General features: G+C 45.5%; 1 protein-coding gene across 1 annotated transcript in view; it reads right to left on the bottom strand.

Annotated features, from left to right (window-relative positions):
• PWP1 (PWP1 homolog, endonuclein) overlaps positions 1-23,704 on the bottom strand; it is a 429,968-nt gene that overhangs the window by 385,416 nt on the left and 20,848 nt on the right. Inside the window, exon 3 of the mRNA XM_069628279.1 lies at positions 15,725-15,900. Within this exon, the coding sequence (XP_069484380.1) occupies positions 15,725-15,900 (176 nt within the window). The remainder of the gene's footprint in view (positions 1-15,724; positions 15,901-23,704) is intronic.

Below are 23,704 nucleotides of genomic sequence, written 5' to 3'. Positions count from 1 at the left end.
CCCGCCACTTTCCAACGACTTATGGACAGAATATTACAGCCCTACACTAATTTCTGTGGAGCTTATATTGACGACATAGTCATTTATAGTAAAATCTGGGAAGGCCATCTTTTCCACCTCTTTACTATTATGAGATCCCTCAGGGAAGCCAGCTTAACTGCCAATCAATCCAAATGTAGGCTAGCCCAATAAGCAGTGAAATACCTTAGCGTCTTTGTAGGGAATGGTAGTGTCCAACCTCAACGCGAGAAAGTGAAGGCCGTCTTAGATACCCCTACGGCTAAAACTAAGAGAGACCTTAGAGCATTCTTTGGGTTAATTGGTTATTAGCGTAGATTTATGCCTAACCTCTCAGACAGAACAGCTAAACTGACAGACAAATTAAAGAACGCCGAACCCCAGAAAATACACTGGACTGACAAGGACAATGTATGTTTACAACAACTTAAAACAAACCCTGTGCCAGAACCCGATCCTAAAGGTAGCAGATTTCGTATTAGAGACAGATGCCTCCCTTACAGGGCTAGGAGCAGTCTTGTCCAAAATGTGCGACGGACTGGAACATCCTATCTTATTTACTAGCAACAAACTCTTCTTACGTCAACAAAATCACTCTGTGCTGGAATTATAGGCCCTTGCCATTAAGAGGACCATTACCCACCTTAGATACTACCTCCGGGGACGAAAGTTCACACTCGTCACGGATTATTCTCCACTAGTATGGATCAGCCAACAGAAAGATTCTAACCCTCGATTCATGCGATGGTTCTCAGACCTGCAACCCTACACTCTTTCACTGTGAAGCACCGAAAAGTCAAAGATCAAGGGAACGTGGATTTCCTTTCTCGGTTCCCTTGTGAAACAGATGCGGCTACATCACATAGGGGAAGGGTATGTGAGAAACCTGAAGGTGTCTCACCCACTAGTCCCCAGGGATGTGTCATCCAGGTGGCCAGGACACGCCCATCACTTTTGGATCCAGTTCCTGGGGGTGGACCAGTGCGGGAAGATCACCTGGATGAGGGGTCTTCGGGAAGTGGAAGTGGGACACCGTATGGCAAGGCGTGGTATCCCCTTCCCTGTACACCTTTACCCCATCCTACCAGGTAGGATACTTAGGGATTCAACCCACGCACCCTTTTCCGACACACACGCTTTCCCGTGGACAGCTCACTGTGAGCGAAAACGGACTAACACCCGAGCCGTATACCTGACATGTCCCAATACAATGGTCAGGAAGGGTCAGGCAATTACTGATCATTGCACACACCTGACTTCCATCACACTTCCCAACACGGATAAAAGGCGGAGCACGAGAGCACACGAGGAGCGAAGCAAAGCACACGAGGCAGCCGCTGTTCCAAAATGGCAGTTTAATACAAGGCGGAAGACGGAAAGACTGATGAGATTGCAAGGAGGGAAGTGCCCTTGACCTTTTCACCGAAAGACTGCATCTTTTATGACCCTTCGAGAATAAGAAACTTAAGACCTGGAATTAAAGCTGACGAATTCTACATTGTATGTCGGAGGTACCCAGGGCTCGGCCGCATCGATGGTCAAGGCGGGGAGAAGCGTTTGCCACTGTGGTACTGTCCTTGGCTCCTACAACAAATCAGCACCAGTGAAGACAGTACAGCCGATGAGTTGGGGAGATTGATACCAGACCCGTCTGTGTGGAAACCAAGATTGCAATCAGCAACATTGTAGAACGAAGATTATTAAAACAGCACATGAGTGAATGAACTTTGAAGCCAAGATACGATACCGTAGACAGAGTGGTTCGGCATCATGTGAGTGCTCATTCGAAAGTCTCTGGTAGATATTCAACTAGAAGGATGCAAACATTAAAAGAAAGAGAATTGTGAAATCGAAATTGGTCCTGCAACAGGTCAAGCCAAGCCAGGTGCACATTCTAAAGTCTTTGATGCTTGATGTAAAATTGACATTGGTCCGAGCCCGGCTGAGGGGGAACCGGGGTGAACCGTGAGTCACTCGAAAAAGATTAACCTATGGACCTTGTATAACAAAGTAAAAGGTGATGGACAGGCTTGAGCCCGGCAAAGTGAAGCTTGTGCAGCACTTTGTGCTAAAAGGATCTGAGCCTGGCTGAGGGGGATCCGGGGTGAATAGTGAATCACCCGATATGAATACTTGTGAAAATCTAAAGCGGAAAATAACTTGTTGTTTATTTGGTTGCATCAGGCCCAATGAGTGAATAGTCTTTGAAAAGCATGGAGACTTACGCTCTGAAGGCCCTGATGCTAATGATTGAACTATGACCTCATGTAAAGAAGCCAGAGACTGTGCTATGCTTGAGTGAACTGCCTTGTCCTGTGCTGAAAACGTGGGGAAGGGAGGTGAATGGCCTGAACACCTGACATATAATTTTGAACACTTCTTTCTTTTTCATAACATTATTCCCCACACTATTTGTATTTAGAGGTAAGGATTGGCAATAGGATTTTTAGTATAGGCCCTTTTATTTTGACAAGACACCAATAGGACTGTGTTATTATTTCATGGTCGTAGCTTGCTCCCATCTGTACATTTAGGATTTGATAGTCGTTTATCATACCCTTTTTGAAGTTCAATAAACCCTTGAACTGTGGTCACTTGTGTTTGTCTTACTGTTGATACCATGCTACTACTAGTTTACCACTGTGTATATACATATGCACAGCTAATTCTGTTGTTTCGAGGCATCAGTTTTTATCACAGTATTCACAACTCTAGTTATGCAGGGGGTGCAGCTTGGGGGGCCTTCCGGACATCCGAAAGGTGTGTCCAATGCTGCAGATCCTTAACCTTTACTGCAAGAGGATTGGCATAGACAATGGTGATCCTTGCAGGGCTGCCTGTGCATACTGAACAATGCCAGGGGCAAACAATGCACCCAATTCTTCTTCAGCGTTGTGCACAACTTCAAAAGTTTACTCTTTAGCAGTCTGTTCATCTGTTCTGTAACTCCATTGTTCTTGGGGAGGTCAATTGTGCGCATCCAATGTTTTATGCCCAATAATGCGGTCACTTGCTTGAAAAGTTCATTAAAGAAATGGGTGCCATTATCTGACCGCAGAACATCGCAAACACCCCAACGAGGGAACACCTCCCTCACTAGAAATTTGGCAGCACTCTTAGCATCGGGATGTGCACAAGGACCAGCCTCGACCCATCATGAAAAGGGACATACCACAACTATTAAACACCTTGACCCATTACACAGCTCTCCCATGTCTGCGTAGTCGATGTGGAGTTCTCTGAATGACCCAGTAGGGTGGAGCAAAGTGCCTTGTATATTTCTTACAGTGTGACGCGTGCTGTATGCCTGGCAGGTTATGCAGTTTATCACCATAGTAGAAAGAACATCCTTGAGATTGGGAACAAACCGGGCCTCCTGTATGTCTGCAGCAATGTGTTGTTTTGACAAGTGTGCTGGAGGGTGCATCTGTTCAAAAGCGATCAGCAATAGTCTGTGCAGCATAACAATTCTGCCTGTACTGTCTTGCCGCCATAACAAATCCGTAGTTTACTGAGTACACCCTCTCTTCTTCCACAACTCTTTCTCCTCTTGTCGGGCCTACATTTGTAACTCAATTATCTGACCAATCGGTAGTGAAGTGTACAGGGGTGGCAACTGCTCCTGTCTGTGTGTTACCGGATACTCAGAAATTACAGGTACGGGAAGATATGCAGCTATTTTAGCCGCTGTAGAAGCAGCGACGTTGCCGAGGGAAACTGCGTCTGTGTCATTTGTATGGGCGGTGCATTTAAGCACCTCTGTCAGAGGTCTGGGAAAGCGCATTGATCAATTTATCCAATAATGCTGCATTCTGGAATTGGGACCCGTCAGCTCTTCTGAACTCTCTCCTTTTATACCGTGCTAACCCTAAATGCATCGCTGGGGTAACATAGGCGGAATCAGAACAGATAGTCACTCAACACCCCAGGGGCGCGAGAAGCGCTTCAATGAGCGCTATAAGCTCTGCTGCTTGAGCGCAATAATGCATAGGAAACCTTTTTTGCACCACCACCTCATACTTCCCATCCACTAGGCGGACCACTGCTGCACCAGTATGTCTCAGGCCTGTCCCTTTATCAATAGTTGCTGCCCCGTCAACAAAAAGGACCCCCCCTTCGAGCGGGCTGTCTTTTGCTCTTGGTAAGTCTTCCTCATCTCGCTCAAATGTTACACAGTCATGCTTCACTAGGTCCTCTTCAGTACACAATTCTGTCAAAAAGGTAGCAAGGTTTACTGGCTTGCACCTCACTAAATGAATGTTTGGATTGGACAAAATGATCTCATAAGCGGATGCCCGCTGAGTGGTCAGTGCTGATTTAGACCGCTCCAGAATGGCGAACACTGCATGCGCCACATACAATGTTACGAAGAACCCAACGGTAATAGTGGAGCGCTTCTCTGCATTGCGAATGCAGAAGCGGCAAGCACCTGCTTGCAAAGGCAATTGTCCCTGCATCACTGAGTCCAACACCCCGCTGTAATAGGCAAGTAGCTTGTGGCCCATTGTGCTCTTTTGGGTGAGTACTGATGTCATCATCTGGCCATTGGAATGAGAAAATACATAGAACTCTTGTGTATAGTCAGGGGTTTCTAACACTGGGGCAGTCGAGATGACTTCTTTCAACTCATTAAAGCTAGTAATCATGTCCTCAAGGCCCTGCAACAAAGGATCATCTGCATTTCCTTGACAGTCTTGGGCTGGGAAACTGCGCACAGATGCAGCACGTGGTATAATTTTCTTTACATGGACCGATATCAATTGGTCCAGGTAAAGTACTTCCTGGAGACAATATGGTATCCTTGCTTTGTCTACCTTGTACCTTTTGTATGCTAACAGCTGTAAGAGGGCAACAAAGTCACTCCGGCACTGCTGTTCAATGTCACTGCACACTAGCAGCTCGTCCACATATTGGATGATAGTACTGGGCACTTGGATGTTCCCAAAATCAGCATGTAGTATTCTGTTAATACTAGGGGATTTGCAGTAACCTTGTGGTAATCTCGTGTGCTCGAACCGCATTACGGCATGCGCAAACGCAGCGAGATGGCGCAAGTCTGGATGCAGGGGTATGGAGAAGAAGGCACTCTTCAAATGCACCACAGTGAAATGTATTGCTTGTTTTAGGATATTGCACAAAATGGTCGCAGGGTTGAGAATTACAGGAAATTCTGACTGTACAATGTCATTTAGAGGGCGGAGATCCTGAATCATTCTCCAACTTCCCCCCCTTTGCCTTCTTTATCGGATATATAGCCATGTTGCATGGGGAATTGTAGGGCACAATAATCCCCCGATTTAGGAGTGCAGTAATGGTGTCTCGTATGCCCTCCTCCGCTTCTTTGGTTAGTGGATATTGCTTCTCTTGAGGAAACACTGCCCTTGGTCTGAGTGCAATTCTTACAGGTGCCACTCCCTGCAAGAGCCCTACTTTGTGGGCACTGTTCGTCAATAACATCTCAGGGACCTGCTCTAAGTTTTTATCAGTGAATGAGGGCGGAGTGACGAGAGCCATCAAAGAACATTGCACTTTGCGATATTGCACCATAATCCCACAGGGGATGCAGATAGCCAACACCATTTCTCCATCATCGGCCCGGTCCTCAAATAATTCTGCATCTGTAACTTCTTTTAATGGTACTTTCGACTCAATACACAATACAGTGCGCCACTCACACCCGTCAGAATGTGTTTCTGCTACAACAATTCTTTTTGCAAACACCATCAACCCTTGCAAATCAAATCAGAGTATTGTCCCTGCCACAAGCTCTGGGGTCACAACAGGCCTAAAGATGAAATCGGATGGCACCTACCAACATGCCTTACCAATTTGGGGCACGGCATCAAGTAAAACTATAATCCTATACACAAAAATATCAGGGTCAACAGGAATGCCACGAACCAACTCCTCCCCTCCTCTGACCTGAATGATCACCATCGCCCTCATGGCACACATTCCTGGAGTGGCACATGTTATACCTCCGTCTGTGAAGGAGATAGTCATGTTCAGTTCACTCAAGAGATCACAACCTAACAAATTTACTGGGGAGGTCTCTGAATACAACAAGAGTGGATGCAACACTTTCCCTCCTATTTTAATAGCTCCCTCTTTTGTGTACGGAACCGTGGTAACAGCCCCAGAAAAGCCTTGCCTGTCGCAAGCTTCACCTGATATCTGGAGGTCTCCCTCACTGATGCATGATTTATTGGCACCCGTGTCAACCATAACGATGAATTGCTTGTTTCCTATCTCAGCGCCCACCAAGGGTTCCTCGTCATGGTGGGTAGTCACAGACAGGACTGGGCACACAAGAGCTTTCTGTGGGCTGTCCTAGTCAGGGTATGTATTGGTGCCTGGGAAAGTGAAAGGGTTACCTCCAAGCACGCTGACCCCCCCGATTAGGTGCTACTGTCCCATTCGGGCCAGCATTACTCCCAGGCAATGGACCACCATATGATTGGTTCTGCCGCGCTGCTTGTACTGGGGCACTGGGCAGCCGTGGTGGTAGCTGTGTGTATGCTTGGTGTATTTTGTATGGGATTGACGTGGGCATCGGGTGCAAGAAAGTGCTGCTACTGTTGTACTGGGCCTGCAGGGGTGTATAGATTATAGCCTGCTCCCATTATGCTGGTACATTCTCTTGCAAAACGACCCACTTCCTGCATCCCCAACACTGAACTGGACCTGCTCCCCCCTCGCCCCACTACTCCAAATCCATCCCTGCCCCCTCTACCTCCTTGGAATCTCCCTCTTCCATGTTGCTGACCTCCTTGATACCACTCTACGCACTGCAGCTGAGGTCCACTGCTCCATTGCCCTTGTACTTCGCCTGGCCAAAACGCTGCTATTCTTATGCCCGTTTGTGCTGCTGCCTGTTCTGCAGAATCTGTTTGTGTCTCTGTTGCAACCACCCCTTCAACTGCCATTTTTGCTAATTATTTCTGCACCAGTTTCACTTCCTCAGCCTGCAACCATTGTGCCATTTCCTTTTCCGTCTCTTATTAGTTTACAATGGTGTATTATTATAGTCTGTATTTCGGCCCACCCTTTCGCTTCTATTCTTACTATCTTATCAAGAGCCTTCAGCACTTCCTTGGGTAATCCCCTTTTGATGACAAAATAGAAAAGCAGAACTGATCGGTCCCACTGGTCTCCTGTCTCGTTCCTTCACATCTCCTGTACCTTTAAAATGTACTGAGCAGGGTCTTCATCATCCCCATCGTATTTTGCATTATGGACTGCAAGTTCAGCATGTCATGATGCGCTCGCTGCAGTGTGTCCCACACTTGCACTCTGATATTATTGAACAGCCCCACATCATGTGCGTCATCATCTATTTTCACGCCGGGGTATGCAGCCTTAACCCAAACATCTCCTGCCTGGTCTCCTACAATTGCTATAAGCACACGTTTTATGTCTCCCACCGCTAAAGGTATTCCTGCTGTTTATTCTTCAAAAGCATATATCCACTTCCCAGCCCCCGCAGTGAGGGGTGGGAGCGCTTTAATAAGTGTATTCTTATTTAGCTGAGCCCAGGGCACATACTGTGCATTCCCTGGGCCTTTGTGCAGTAATGGCAACTGCATGCCCATTCCCCTTCTTCCCTTCCTGCTGTCACTTCCCTTTTTCCTAGCCACTGCTGCCTGCCCGAACCTCTTCCTCAACTGCAGACCCCACAGGCTTTCTACCAGTGGGCTGGCTGCCGGCACCTCCTCATCCTCCAATTCCTCCATTGAGTGTCCCACTCCTCCTCCCGCAACTCTGCGTTTGTATCTCCACCCGATCTCACTGTCCCATAACCCACACTCCCGCTTCTTGCTAGTCACTCTTCTCCTTCTCAATATGTACATCCTTTATTGCAGTGCTATCTATTCTGAACAAAACATTTCCAGCCCTCCACTCATCCAACCCACAGTCCTGTTTACTCACTTCTTCACGGAGGGCGCTCAGCCATGTCAATTCCACTTGCGAAGCCAGTAAAGATTCTTCTAACTCCTTCTAGGGCTTCCTACCCGGCAGCACTGCAGTGTTAGTAGTCGTTTGATATGAGGGTGGTAATATTGATGGGGCGGGACTGGGGCGGGCGAGGGCACACATCTGAGGTTTGCATATCCTGTGGCGGGAAGAGTTGGATAAAGCCCTATTTGGGGCGTGGGTAATTGTGTTTGCTTAGGTGCTGCGATTTAACTACATGCGGGGCTGCGCTGCAATCGCACTGCAACTTGCACTCGTCATTATCTTCTATGTCCATCACCATCTTCCACAGTTCTAGGATCTCTTTTCTCCTTTGCAGCTTCTTACCCTTGTATTTAGCAGCCGTAAATGTGTACATGTGTTCCAATATTCCCCTATTATTAGTACCCTGCTTTGGTTGGGCGCAACATCCCCTGCTGTGTCGCTGCCACCCCACTGCTTGTGGTATTTCTCAATCTCATCTTTATACAATGGCAATGCACTGCACATATACTCCAACGGATTCATTCCCCCATGCCGATAACCTTTAAGTAAAAAAAAATCAACCCCTATACGAGATAACATATGTCATCAATGCTCCTACCAGTACTTCACTTCCCGTTCCCCTGTCGCCACCTACCCGCACTCTCTCCACCCACACCTTCACTCCTCATAACCACTATACACACTTCTTCCACATGTCCTCTCTTGGCCCCCGTTTGCTACACAATAAAATGTTAAAACACTAAAATAACAAGCTAAAATAATAAACTAAAATAACAACCACTACTTCGTCTTATTCCCCCACCCGGAATATATTGGGTACAGGAATCCGAGCTCTCTGATTATACGTAGCCCTTACTTCTTTATTCTCTTAATACAATTCAAAATATGGCGCCATCTTCTTCCCTACCTCGGAAAGTTTCCCACGTCTCTTTTTCTCTTCTCATATACTCATAACAATAATAATAATAAAAAACGCCATGTGGCCTTCACACACTATCCAACGCCAATATACACCAATCTACCACACACTATCGCTCCCTTTTCTTCACACGCACAAACCCATGGACTGTTGCCCCCTTCCCCCACTTCTGACTTAGTGTCACCCCCTGTCGATGTCGCCCACAAGAGGTGTACTTACATCTGCGTGTTCACCCACCACAGGGTCCCAATTACGGCCTGCACCTTCCTAGGAGCCGTGCCCCACTCCAAAAAGCAGACAGGAATTCTGTCAAAATGGCTCCTGTACACCACTACGAGTTGTGCGCTTGGGACTGGTCACTGCAGGAGGACGCAGTCCCTGAAGATGTGCGGCCTGGAAGCCTCCATCTTTGCGGAAAATCTAGGGTCACCAAAATACAGAGAAGCCCCTGAACGCTCACACTAGAAAAAATACAACCCACTACAGAAAAAGGCCCAGCACACCTCTTGCAAGGAGAACCAGGTTTAATCTCATAAAAAAGTATGCGATAGCAAAGAACATTTCTGCCATGAAGAGCTCTGGCAAATTCAGCATAAGCACCAGTTTTTAAAGATAAAACGCGTCACAACTGACGTTCATCACATAGGTTACAAATCCACGTAGATGGTTGGTGAGACCCTATACATAGGCGGCCAGGCCCGCTCCATAGGGCATGCAGGCAATTGGTCCCAGCTTCATCTGCTCATCAAGCACAGAGCTCATGAATGCCACTTAAAAATAGTTCAGTCCATCTCCTATATGTGGTCTAATGTGCACCTGGTACTGTAGACATGGGTGCAGAGGTTACTTTCGAGGTCACGATAACTCTAAACCCTAGTTCGATTCCAGACGCGTTGGTGCTGTTCCATTTCTTCCCACCCCAGGCTTAAATTTGTTACTTTCCCCCCTGGCACCTCGCAGCACAAATCACAGGGACCCCAGGTGGGGTGAACCCTCCTTCCTGCTAAGATATTTCTGATTGATTAGCACACTTACTGTTTTATGGTCAGTGATCTGGGATTGACCGGTACAATGGAATGCTGGGGTCTTGGAACGGGGGTATCTGGGCACTATAACTTAGTGTTTGGACTGGTGAAGGTCAGATGCTTGTGCACTCCTCCTTGTGGGATAGCTTTTCACAGGGGGCTCTCGGCCCCTTCATGGCCCTGCAGGGTACATTCCTTCTGTGATACAAATACTAACAGTGTGAAAAAATTAGAGGTTTATGGATCTCCGCGGGTTTGGTCTTTCTCACCGCTGCCTACGTTGCAACCCGGCCCTGCATGATTTCTCTGTTCTGGGCCTGGGCCTACCACCCCGGCTGCAGCGCAGCACTAGGCCTCAATTTCAAAATGGCTGCTTGTTTTCTAAGATGGTGTTTCACTCCCAGCACAATCTACATCAAAAAGTGTATAATACGATGGCCATAGGGCAGCTCCTATCGACACTACCCTCCCCTCTTATGGGCTCCCCAAGTCCCTACATCTAGCTCTCCAGCATCTGCAACAGAGCGGCAAAGGTTGGAAGGATAGAGGCATGCTGCTCACCACTCCCTGGATACACAACGAGACTGCTACTTGGGAGCAAATTGTTTTCCTGCTATCCAGAGTACAACAAATGCTCTTACAAATACCAGAGACCATGTCATGAAGTTTAATGTCACCCGGAGAGCGGAATCCAGAAGCAAGTTCCTTCCTGAAGTATTGAATCAAACACAAGGGCCTCCATACTGGGGCGCTTGCTAAAAAAGCCTGGCAAGAACCATGCCTGGCAGGAGGGTGAGAATGTTGTCCACCTGAAAAAGACAGTAAATGGGGGAATAGAGAGAATACACATTCGCACCCGGGGAAGGGCGCTCGGCCAATCAGGTGGCTGGAACAGCGGGCAAGAATACACAATCCCACAGTGCCAGCCACCCGGGAGGCATTTTATTTTTCCTTCAAAGCAGGAAGGCAACAGGGAGTATCTCTCTGTTGGCTCCCCACCACCAAAATAACCTGATTCCCCCCCGCTCTCCCCTTACTTGCGGAACTGGAGGATTGCGCTCCGGTCCCAGCGCACCTCTCGTCCGGCCATACACATGGGCCTTAGTCCCTTATCTATATGGCGGCTGCCATCTTTGTTTTCCTTTTTTATCAGGAAATTGCCTTCGCAAGCAGTGCAGATGGCTTTCATGCCTGCCAGTTGGGCTGACATGGCCTTTAATGGCCCACAGCCCGAGCTGAGGCTCGAGCAAAAAGCTCGAGCCTGCCTTAGCTCGGGCTGGCGGGCCGTTAAAGGCCATGTCTGCCCTCCTGGCAGGGCATGAAAGCCATATTACTGTTAAGAGAATTGTGTGAATAAGCATAGGTCATGGAGAGGCCTAAAGATCTGTACTGGGAATCATATGTCACTGAGAGACCTGGAAGAATTTAGATCTTATGAAGAGACTTCAAAGATTTGTGCTAAGAACAAGAAGATGTGAAAGAGACCTACAAAAGCATGGTTAAAAAAAATGGGATCTAAGAGACTGGTGTTGAGAACCAGAAGGCGCAAAAACACCCAAGAAGAATTGTGCTGAGAAATCAGATCTCAAGAAGGCCCCAGAGATAATTGTGGTGACCCTTGAGGACACGAGGAAGCCTAGGCAAATTACACCATGAACCAATGATTATACACAGTTGAAACCCTTGATGTCAGAGAGAGACTTATATGAAGGTTTATGGAAACCCCAAGCATGAAAGAGGGTCTAAAAGAGAATCATAGCCTTTGAGAAGGCACGAAAGCAGTGTGGAATGCAAGGGTGCAGAAGAAAGGCTCAGACACAATGGTGGCATGTTTTTGCGTATACACTTTTATGTACTAATAAAAGGTTGGAAAAATGCCTCTCTAAGAGGGGCTTCCCTACCTCAAAGAAAACTAGTAACATTTTCAGAAAGTCCCTAACTGTAACAATCTTAGGTAACTGTGCAAGGATGATCTCTTCTCAAAATAAAAGGAAAGTCTTATTTGTGTTTTCAACAAACAGAAAAGCTCCCAATCTCTCGGGTAATAAAAAGTTATACAAAATAATGTTCCAAAAATACAAGACTCCAATGCTAGGGTTGTGTTTCTTTCCCCTAGACGACTTCTTAGCTTACGCTCATTCCTTTAGGGCTCCAGAGCCCCTTTTCTCTTAGATAAAACGTCCATGGGCAATTCACAAGGTAAAGCGTCTTGTGTTTCTTTATCCTAGCAACTTGGCACAGTTCGCTATCAAGCGTAAGATTCCTTTTGTCAGTTCCAGGGTTCATTCCCTCTTGTTTTCAACCTCTTACCTGTAGGTGAGTCCCAGACTTGCAATACTTTACATGGCTTGGTTCACTCTCCTGCCAAGAAGTCTTTTCTTATGTACCATCTCTCTTTCTCTAATATGGGTGCAGGTGCCAAACTCGCACTGGTGTGCTGTATCCGCTTGTTTCACTCTCCTGCTAAAAATAAAGCTCTTCCGACTTTGTTTCACTTGCATTCACGGTCCCAAACGGCTCTTTCTTGACCTCTTGTTTGGGTGCGGGTCCAAGACTTGCACTGCTGCGTTGCATCTACTTGGTTCACTCTCCTGCCAAGTACATAACTCGTTCAGGGTCCCAGACCCTCTTATTCTCGTTCTCTTACTTGTGTGCGGGTACCATACTCTCACTGTTGTGTTGTGTGCGCTTGGTTCACTCTCCTGACAAATATATAACTCACTCAGGGACCCAGATCCTCTGCTTCTAGCTTTATAATCTTTGTGTTGTTTTGCCAGATCTCCTGTACCTCCTCGACGCCCTGCGTACCTGTTTCCTTCCGTCTTAAAGATATCAGCAGTTCCCGGGCAGCTGCGTCCCTCTGGAAGGTTCCAGTAATGTTCAGGCTTCCAGCAGGGTCTGCAGTGCCTCGGAAATCTTCTGACGCTTCCCGGCTGCGCATTTTACTTCTCGCGCACTTCGTCAGGGGCTGGGAGTAGTCCTCTCCTGGTGTACCATGTTTGTTTTCTCCCTTTCCTCTACGTTTCGGCGTCCCTTGCAGTTTGTGTTGGATGCTTTCCTGCACGACTCCCACTGTTCCTTTACAGAAGACCGCTCTCTCTCGTCGGTATCCCAGCTGATCAGTTTTGAAACTCCCACATGGGATTGTTGTATTTCTTTGGACCATTCACTTGTAGTAAGAAGCTAGACCGCTCACTCTGGTTTTCCAGAGTGATCCTTGGACACCCGGTCATCTTCTTCGTCATAGTACCAGTTTCCAACTTATATGTAAAACACTTTCTACTTTTTGGTCTCTCAGTTTTGTCACGTATGTTGGTTTGACTGACTTGACAACAAAGCACATTAACTCTATCTAGAGAGGGGGAATTAGGGTTGAAAAAGGGTTTAAGGGTATTAAAGCAGGGCCATGCCGCGTTCTACGATGAAGGTCGTTCCCAATCCCATTGAGGGATTCCTTCCCTATGTGATCCTCCCTCGGTGCACCAACCCCAGGCAGACTATTGTACTATGGACACACTGCCTTGGCCCCATGAGAAAGGTCTACCCCTAGGGGAGAAGGGACGACATCCTCAGATTTGCCACAGAATTAAGAAGATGAAGAGGGAAATCTGAGAGTTTCCCATATTGAGAAAGAAAGAAAGTAGAGAAGAGGCCGGGGAATAGACTTACAGAAGACGTTTCTGAAGAAAGTTACAAAAAGACCTGAAGAAATCGCAACCATGAGTACTCCTTGGAAGGCGTTATCCAAGGGAACACTTTTCCTGAAAACTTTGAGGGGACAATAGTGCCCAAATTTGAACATGATGATCTGCAGATCCAGGGCAAAGGAAATAGTTTTCCATTTCCAAGTTCTATGATTGGATAGCCACCTCCAGTTTGAATAGTGCAGGTCTTTACTTTGCATGCTCTGAGCCCAAACCTTGGATAAAAGGGAGGTCCTCCTGCAGCCATTCATCACATCATCGTTCTACCCTGGACCTCTACGAAGAAGTACGACCAGAGGATGACCCAAGTGCATCTTGGAACTTGAAGGATCTTCAGCTTGTGGAACAAGATGCCTGCTCCTGCATTTTCAGCCTTCTTGCAGGAACGGAAGCTGTGCTGGGTCTGCTCCTGTGTTCATGCATTGAAGAACGCATGTCGCGCCCGGCCGTGGTGAGTCCCATTGTAACACTCCTTTTTCAATCCCTGGAGGTGTCCTCAGGTGGTCTGACCAGCAGAAGTCTTCATCTTTCCCTGTTTGTGTGTTCTACTGGAAGCTGTCTGGAACTGATTCCTAAGCACTGCGACCAACCAAAACTAAATCCAGACGCTGGAAGTGGCCTTCACCCGCGGCCCATGGGCCTTCCTCGACGGGACAAATCACAGAGGATTGTGTCCCAAGCAGATTCCGGTAAAGTAGCAGTCGTCTCTGGAAGGATTGGAGAGGGGTTCCATGTGATAATATCCAAGCAAAAACGTTGCCATACAAGGATTGCAACTTTTTTTGCGGCAATATTAGCACATGGAACCTGCGGGGGACACCCCAGCAAACCCCACATTTTTTTTAATGGACCGGGGGACACCTCCACAACCCCACTCCCATTTAACCCATATATTATCCCCCTAAATATTGTCACCTATGCCGTTTCCCGGTGACTATATGTATGGCAACATTATTTATGGGGATACTATTACCCGATACCTGGAGGGGGGTATGTTTACATACCTGTCCCCCGCCCCCCGCTCTCCATAGGGATCCATCAGCGTAAAGACCTGTCCCTAAATCACTCTATCCTGACTTTGGTCGGTGGAGGTCTGGTCAAGGATCCCTTTCTAGGACTACCCCAAAGACTGGGATCGAGTGATTCTAATTTCCTGAACTTGAACTAACCTTTTGATTTTTATTAATCACAACCATTGGCTTTGTAAATCTCGGTATAAACCTACCTGAAAAGTATCTACTTTGGAACTAGTAACCTTTGGGCACAAGGCCCAAAACCCTCTTAGGGATGGACTTTATAAGGGCTAGGGAAGCTGTTCTGTAATTTTTCCTAAGTTTTCTTTCTAATTCTAATGCATCTGAGTACTTACCTATGTTGCACGAGTCATTGAATCAAATGTTATTCCGTTTCCTCTAAGGGTGAATATATATCAGTATGATTAGTGTTGGTGTGACAATATCTGAGTAATGCTTTTAATTGCTTAGTTTGTATTTGAAAGGCCGAACAAACAATTGTATATTTTTAACTTAACTGTCTAACTGGAATTATTGGTGGTGTTCTGTGGGGACAGACCTAAACCACTCTCACATCCTTCCTGAGACTAAGCCTTTGCCACTCTGCTATCTTACCTTGATTAAGTGTTGCTAACATCTCAGTATTTTCCCTGCTCACCATAATAGGGTGGCCTATCAAAATCCCCTCGGCCAGAGCCGATTTTGGAAACCCAATCAATGTTTTGGGGACAGCCAATCACCTTCACCAGCTCCTCTAAAATGACACACATGTGCACACCCTTGATCAGAGGGTTGTATAAAACTCAGCACCCACATATGACCCTGAAGTTTTTGTTTATATGGAAAACCTTCATAAACGTATAAAAGTATTCAGTCATATATGTTCTGGAATCACCTAAGTTTGGTTGAAGACAAAGCTCTAAGATGGGCCAAGAATATCACAAAGGAATTATGGAGTGCAAACAATAGCCAGCCTACTTACAACAATTGGCAATCCTTGGGACTCAAGTCTCTACATCAAATGTGCTTTAAAAGATGTACCAGTAGCTTTAACACCAACTAGATGTATACGTGAATGGAGATCACCTGTATCATCATCCTCATCATATTTGTCTAATTCATATTCTGCCAGGTCATCTACAAGCTTCGGACGGTCGTCAACAAGCTCATTGGCCTCCTCTGGATCAGCCACATCGGGACTCTCCATCTCCTCAACTGCTTGCCCAGATTCTCCTTCTTCATCATCTTCACAATCATTTGCACTGCAAAGAGATGTTACAGGGATCAAATGGGAGTCATAGGATAGCTTGATCACATGTTTATAGCAGCACAAAAGGGACTTGAGTTGCATCTTATACAATAGGCCAGTGTTCAGTTATTCCTTTCCATACCACATACATATTTGTGGAGAACATCTGTGTTTGTGGGACAGCAGTAATTAATGGTCTGCTGAGTTGTGGTCAAATTTTTGTGCCCTACCATTTAAATACAAAACATTGAAGAGGATACACTGTGAATCTTCAGAATGCATACAAGAGTAGTGATGTGAGTGAGCAGAGATGTGGGGGATGAAAAAAGGAACATTTCACGAAAAAACAAATTCTATTCTTGAGTACACTTTGGTTTTATCCAATCATTTTACCTCTCACCAGGTGTTTGCTTGGCTTGAACAATGTGATATATATATATATATTAAGGCATAGTTTACTTAAAATCTCAGTTCTCTGCGACGGTGCATGCGGTTGAAACTCTGCTACGCTTGTTTCGCAGAAAGAGACCTTCATGCCAAATGCCATTGAAAATTAAAAAAAAAAATTTACATTTGAAGTTTACATATGTCACAGAATGAAGCACTAGCATGTTTTCAAATCTTCTTTCAACTGCATGCTTGGTCCAGCTTTTACCGAATACTGCAAACAAAATAATGACTGGCATAGCAAAAATTCCTCATGCGTAGGCAGAGGCAGTGTCTCCATTAAGAGATGTTTTGTCCTCGTCTGATATTTTTAATAAAAAATTTGAATAGGTCAGCCGACACATGTTTCAACACATCCAGGTCTTTCTCATGGCTATAATATTTAAAAACTCCCCACAATTAGATGGGTGGGTTGGATGGATGGAGGCCAGTTCAGTGAATCCTGATTCGGACTGATAGAGATGGCACTCCTGTGCCATCAGGATTGCCTGCCGTGGGGCGTTGCCAAATATTATAGCCTTGAGAAGGACCCAGATGGGTTGAAACACGTGTCGGCTGAACTATTCAAATTGTTAATTAAAACATTTTGTGACAAACCTTTTGGAAAACAAGATTACTGTCTTGCACTCATCAGCGTAAGATATCGCTGGTCCAATCCTTACTAACCAATACATGAGGTGTGGTCTTGCTGCAGATCCAACTACAAAACATATCATGTAACTAATTTCCTATTGCTGCAGGAGTTGATTCAGCCTCTAATGCCTAATCCATTGTCTTCTGATATTTTCAATAGTCAAGGCAATCTAGGACGATAATAATCACAGCTGTAAATTGATGAGACACCACCATGCAGGAGATACATTGGTCACCAGGAATGAAAGAGCATTCTGAGGCCTTGAATGTCAAACCCTTCAAAGCCATTTTTAGAATGATGAAAAAAATGCTATTGCCACCCCTTACTCACCAAACATGTTTTCTAATAACCATATAGCCGAAAGACTTTCAAAAAAGATTATAGTTTCACAACATTACAATTACTGGCCGCTAGCGATGGACAAGTAGTGTATAATTTCTGCCTCCCGGTGGCACTGGCATTTTCACAAGAGAAGGAAAAAAGATTCCATAGCTGATCTGCTTGTGGAATTCCTTCCTCTATTGTTGACTTTTGATCTATGGCACACTGTTTAATTTGCACCTTTTATACCAGCAAAATAAGTGAAACTCTGAAACATCTTCACATAGTTTGCTGAGAAATTCTCAGGCAAACTTTTTAGCGTACTGTATATAGATTTCCACTAAATAACACATTTTCTCTATGCTTCAATAAATAAGATTGTACGTTTATAAGTAAACCAAGTTTTGTACTAGACGTTATGTTAGAAGAATGAACATACATTAGTAAAGTGTGCTGGGATGAAGTTCCCCCCGCTTTGTTCTAGGCAGTCACCAAGGGGATTACTCAGAGGGCTGGGTGCCACCTGAAGTCTGTGGATGGTGGGCCACAGGGGGTATGGTGAGTGTGCCTACATCGCCATGCCTTGGTCAGAGTAACCCGACGGGGGAGAGTGGACAATCGCAATGCTCCACGATGGCTAGGAGACCTTGACACTAGGCTGGGACAGTCCTGGTAGCCTTGACTCTTCCTAGACACCTAGAAAGACCTTGCATTCAGTGGTATTAAGGCTCAACAGAGAGAGAGAGCCTCAATCGCTCCCTGGGCTACCCAAAGCTATAGAAGAGGAAAACAAAAATGTGCGTTTAGCATAACCTAATTTCATTCAGGTGACATTAGTAACATTTGTTCTTATACTTTAACAATTTCAGCAGCTTTATCAACAAAGTCCTTTCAAAGCTATGAAGAGGTGCTCTGTCAACTCCAGAGACCTGTAAATGACACAAAGTTACTAATTCATGGTCTCCTGGCAGAGGGTTCTCTCCCGGAAATAAACAATTGTCCCATGAGCCAACATTCCCTGTACATTTAACGAGTTAAGAAAGCTTACCAATTTCTCCAGAATTTATGTGTTGGACAAAGAAATGTGCAGTGCCCTAGACAGAGAACACCAGAGAGGGGATGGGAGGACTGAGGGAAATCGAAGATGGTGGATGTTAGGAAAGATTTCTCTTTTAGGCAACTTCACCTCAATATTCTATGGACCCCCAACCTTTTTGCTTTTATTCTTGAACCTGTCCTGACTTTCTACAGAGAAGCCAAGCCTTCAGCTCCACTTCCCTACGTTTCCCTTTTGTATTTATTTTACTTTTTATCACCTGTTTGGGGAACCTTTTAACAGTAAGCACAGCATCTTACAATGCAGGGCTTTGGGGATACTTTTGTATTGGGATTTTTGGTTACTTTTATATGTGCCTAAGGCGGCAGTTCAATTTTTACCATTTTTGCAGTACTTTTAGTTTTCACATTCGCGTTCACTGTGTCTGGCTACTAAGCGTGGCTAGTGCCCTAAAATGGCCATGCCATGAGATGTTTTGCTTGTTCTTTGGCCGTATTGTTTATTGGCCTTCTTCCTGCCTTCTCAGGTCAGGAAATCCCTTATATGGTCATGCTTTCACCCTGGGAAAGCTGCAGCATTCGCAGGCCACTGCATGCCGTTTGTGTGGGGACCGAGGAAGTAGGTGGGACTGTCTGGAAGGTATGCATGAGTGAAACCCACCGTTGTCCCAGATCTGACCACTGATGGCTGTTTGAATGGTGCAGATCCTTGCCATTGGCAGGCTTGCACTTCCAGCCAGCAGGGTCAGACTGGGACATAAAATTGGCCCTGGCTGTGTTAGGACAGTTTTTCTTAAGTTTAACTAAGGGCTTCATAAAACCATACATCTGAGGAAGTACATAAATCGACTCTTAGTATAAGGCTGTACCACCGGAGAACATTTGGTAGCGTAGACAGAGGAGCCAGGCTCATGTTAGGAGGGAGACAGGGTTGTGGCCTGGTACAAAGAAATTGTAGCATACATATCAAACACTGAAACACTAAGTATTGTAAAAATAAAGGGTTTATTTAAATACAAGTAGACCAAGAGAATGCTTGAGTAAGTAATGTGATAAAGCTGAGGGTATTCTCACTCCTACTCGCCTTGGATCCTCTGCGCAGGTGGCCAGGGAAAGGCTATTGCTATTGGATCCTGACCTGCGGGGTGGGGGGAGGGGAGGTTGGAAGGGGGTGAAAGAGGGAGGATCACCTGGCTGGAGGATCTTTGAGGATTGGGATTGAGATATACTCAGGCGAGACACAGTATTCACCCTGTCCCTTGCAAGATGAACCTTCTATTCCAAGGCCAGTAATGGGGTATTGTGAAACATGTCCCAATAACCAAAAAAAGGGTATGAAAGCAGGGGTGGACTGGCAAGGGGGCAAGGGGGCAATTGCCCCCCAGATTAGCTGGACTGTTGCCCAATGGGTCAGAGCTCCAAAATATAAAATAAATAATTGAAAAAGACGAAATCATTCAGACTCTAGTTTGCCACAAAAGAACTGAGTGCTGCGCTGCTTGCTCAGGTTCTGTGTAAATTGGGAAAGGCATTCGTCTTGATTTCAGCAACGATGTAGATGTGCTTGGGTGGCCCTCAGGCAGGGGCCTTCACAGAGAGGAGAATCTAGGATGCAGGAACATGTTCATACCGCCAAGTGGCAATATATGCATTTAAATAACAGATTATGTGACCTTTGATGGTAATGTTGCCAACACTGCTCCTCATACACAATTGGCCTATTACGATCCACAGCAGCCTATTAAAATCGCCAAGAAGTAAGGATCAATATCTTATTAGAGTTTGTCCTTGGTTTAATTCTTTACAAATGATTCCCCAATGTTCTGGTGAATGTCATGATCACTACTATGCTCGTACAAAAAGAGTATAATAGGACCCCGAATAGCACCCATGGATGCAACTTATATAGTGGTTATAGAAATGGCTGTTGGACGATTTGTGGTACTTACATTTGGACACAGTTGAAAAACACACATAGAAATGTGTAATATTTAGGCATTAATTATCAGAAGACTACAAACAAAGGGGGTCATTCAGAGTTAGGTGGATTTTTTAAAGCAGATGAAGAAAGTTACCAGCGCCGCTGGTGGTATTTCTGAAGATCAGCTCTACTCAAAATTTACCACAAGCAGAGGTGGTATTTCTGGAATACCTCTGTGCTATTTCAGAAATACAGACTCTGATGGCGGTAATGTAAAAAGGTTTAACATTTTCTTTCAGCCATTTTCAGCATCAATGTGAAGGGAGACATGGATTACGTACAGTTTTGACTCTTATCACCACTGTTGATTTTCTTTATGCGCAAAAGGGTCACTCCTGGCTCTTTCATGCATTATATGGGTATGGTGGTGAGAGTAGGCATTCAGAGATGCCTACCTTTTTAACCCCTCATGATGGCCCTTTGTAAGCAATGTTTCTCACTCTATTGGAGCATCTATGTTTCCGTTCGGTAGAGTAAAAAGAAAGATTTTGGATTTTTTACCCTACCTTAAAGGTGGAGATAAAAATAGGTGGATGGTATGCAAAAGGTCTGCCTAAAATACCACCGCCGGTATTTCCAAGGAAAACCTCTGATGGCATTTCATCAAATCCTCAATTGGGTGGTCGGTAAAATCAACGATATTTGCCAAATACTGACAATTTTACTGTTACCATTCAGCTCCGAAAGGCCCCCTAAGTCTTTGATTGTTTCCCATTGTCTTGTCCGGAACACTCTTCTCTTATGTGACCAACAAAAGACACACATGCAAATCAATACCAGATTCAGATATATAGATACAAAGTCACATGAACACAGATACATCCTTCCACCTATACTTTACATTGTCACAAATACATTTGAACACACACACACACACACACACACTCCACCTTATTTGAAAACACACAAATATAATAGGCCGCTCTTGCTCCTTCCATCTCCATGTCCAAGGTGTGTTCCCCTTGCAGTTCTCTCTGATTCCACAAGTTGAAAAATACAGCCAACTTTACAAAAAAGTGCAACTTGGCTGCACAAAAAAGTCACGCCCCCTTGCGGTCTTTCACTGTGTATTGTCCAAGTGCAGACCCCAAAGCCACAGTGACCAGCAAAACTCTGACCACAGCGTCTTGTTGTGTCTGGTAGAGGCTGACTGGCAAATCAAGGTGGTCTACTGTATAACTGTAAGCCAGGGAAATGGAAGGTGGTGAGGTTTAAGGAATGGGCTTGGTGTGATGGGTAATTAAAGGGCATGAGTGGCAAGGAATTGGTGACTGAGCAATGTGGGCAAGCGAAGGAGGTGCGTGTAAGGTAGGGGATTCAGTTAATAGTTCAAGGATGGAGCCAAAGGAGAACGGAGGTCTGAAAGTTATTTATAAAAAACAGGGGGGCATTGAGAATGTAGTGCAAGGGAAGGATACACGAGGATGATGGGTAAGGAAAATAGGATAAATTAGATGGAGGTACACATCTGGACCAGTAGGGCAGCAGGTTGACTGTTCCTGAGATCTATGTCTAACTATAGAGAAGATTTCAATTATAGTACATGTTCATTATAATTATAATCTTAGTCTGTTTCTCAGAAGTATTTTCCTCAGGATAACGAAAATGAATAGGCTTCCCCCTTGTGGTTACATTGGTGCTTTGAAAACCAAATTTATATTGAACAGTTTACCAGTTTAGCCCTTGAATAAATGCAGGAATATTTTCTTTTGTTTCTAATATTGAAGATAGAATAGCAGATGAGGTCTCTCCCCTGCTTTCTTTTTTTAAGCTGTGGAACCGGGAAGCAAGGGATCTAATCTCCACCTTCCACACTTCATACATTATGTGATCCTGACCAAATCACTTTTCATCGCTCTCTGCCTTATTGTTCTTAACTATCTGAAGAAAAAGCCTCACTCATATGAATTTATACTCTACAGTGTTGTTCTATAAATAATTATAACCGTAACAATTTATTTTCAGCATACTGGTGAGAAGGCAGGATGACAAGTGAGGGTCTTGTGTTGTGGTGGATGGGTACAAAGGGTGCCGGTATGGGTTTTGTGTTGTGGGCAGGGGAGGCAGGAAGCCAGGTATGGGTATTTAGCAATGCCAGATCATGTTTGGGTCTGAGAGCAAATCCAGATCCCCTAGTTCAGCAATGGCTCTGCTCTTCCAATGAATTCTCTAGCTTTGCCACCTCTTTACATAGTTCTAAGACTAAAGATGGGTTAGGATGGGAGGAGAATTAGCCTGCTGTCAAATTACAAACTGCAATCCCAGGTAAACTGGGCGCAAATGCAAGTTTTCTCATTTCACCAATTACATTATCGGGGTGAATGAATTTTACTGTTTAGTAAGTGGGAGAATTTCCAGGGGTCCGGCTCTCTAAGAAACCTCTAACATAACTGAATAAATATGTTGCATAAAAAGAAACTAATGCCTATAATGTCTACTATATATATTGAGAATGTACAAGAGAGGGAGAGGTTGGCATTGAGTTTACTTGTTCTGGAAGTTGAGACCGCTGCATTGTGAACTTGGACCATTGCACTGAGGGCCAGAAAAGTAAACTTGCCCCTGTGCCAAATGTTTCCAGTTCTTCCCTGTATGAAAGGCCCTCGACCCAAATGTACCTGAACGCGAGGGAAAGGGTTAAATGTCATTTCGAGCGCAGCATGGTACCCCCTTTCCCTACTGACAACCAACCTAGCCCTCCCCCAACCTTTGTAGGCCACTGTAAGCCAGTTCCCCTCCAATCTTCACATATAACATTTGACAGCACTGATATGAAGAAGATGCAACTAAGCTTGATGAAGATTACCCTTTTCACCACTATGGTACTGGGACGAAGATGTCTGTAAGGAACTATGAGGGTGAGGCATGTCCCTGTAATTGTCGTCAGGCAGGACTAATCACACCTGTCAAGGGGCTGAAAGTGTATAAAGGCAGACCAACCCAGCAGGGCAGGGTGCGACAGGTGAAGCAGCAGCAGATCTGTGAAAGGAGGCAGCCATGGTGGCCAAGGGGAAGAATCAGGACGCCGGCAGAGGTTCCAGTGAACTTGTGGAACCCGACGTAAGTGGGCTCTGTATCCCCCCACAAGCATGGGAGCCTCCAGACCAAAGTGCGTGCAGCCGGAGCTGAGAAGGAGCCCGGAATACTGAGTACGCTGTCTGAGTCCAAACACCAGCATCAAAGAAGCTGGTGTGAAGTAGGGAGCACACAGAGAATGAGTGGAGTTCGCAACGGTGGGGTTTCCTGTCCTCTAACTTCAGGAGGGGAAAGGAAGTTGTGGGAAACCACTGAGTGAGAGCGGAGAAGACAGGCGAGTGTCAGAGAGACAGCCCTGTATCAAACGGACCCCAAGTGAGTAATGGTCAAGAAGAATACATA

Source organism: Ambystoma mexicanum, chromosome 12 (genome assembly GCF_040938575.1).
Source record: "Ambystoma mexicanum isolate Mex_15411 chromosome 12, UKY_AmexF1_1, whole genome shotgun sequence".
Classification (NCBI taxonomy): Eukaryota; Metazoa; Chordata; class Amphibia; order Caudata; family Ambystomatidae; genus Ambystoma; species Ambystoma mexicanum.
This window is presented reverse-complemented; position numbering and strand designations above follow the sequence as displayed.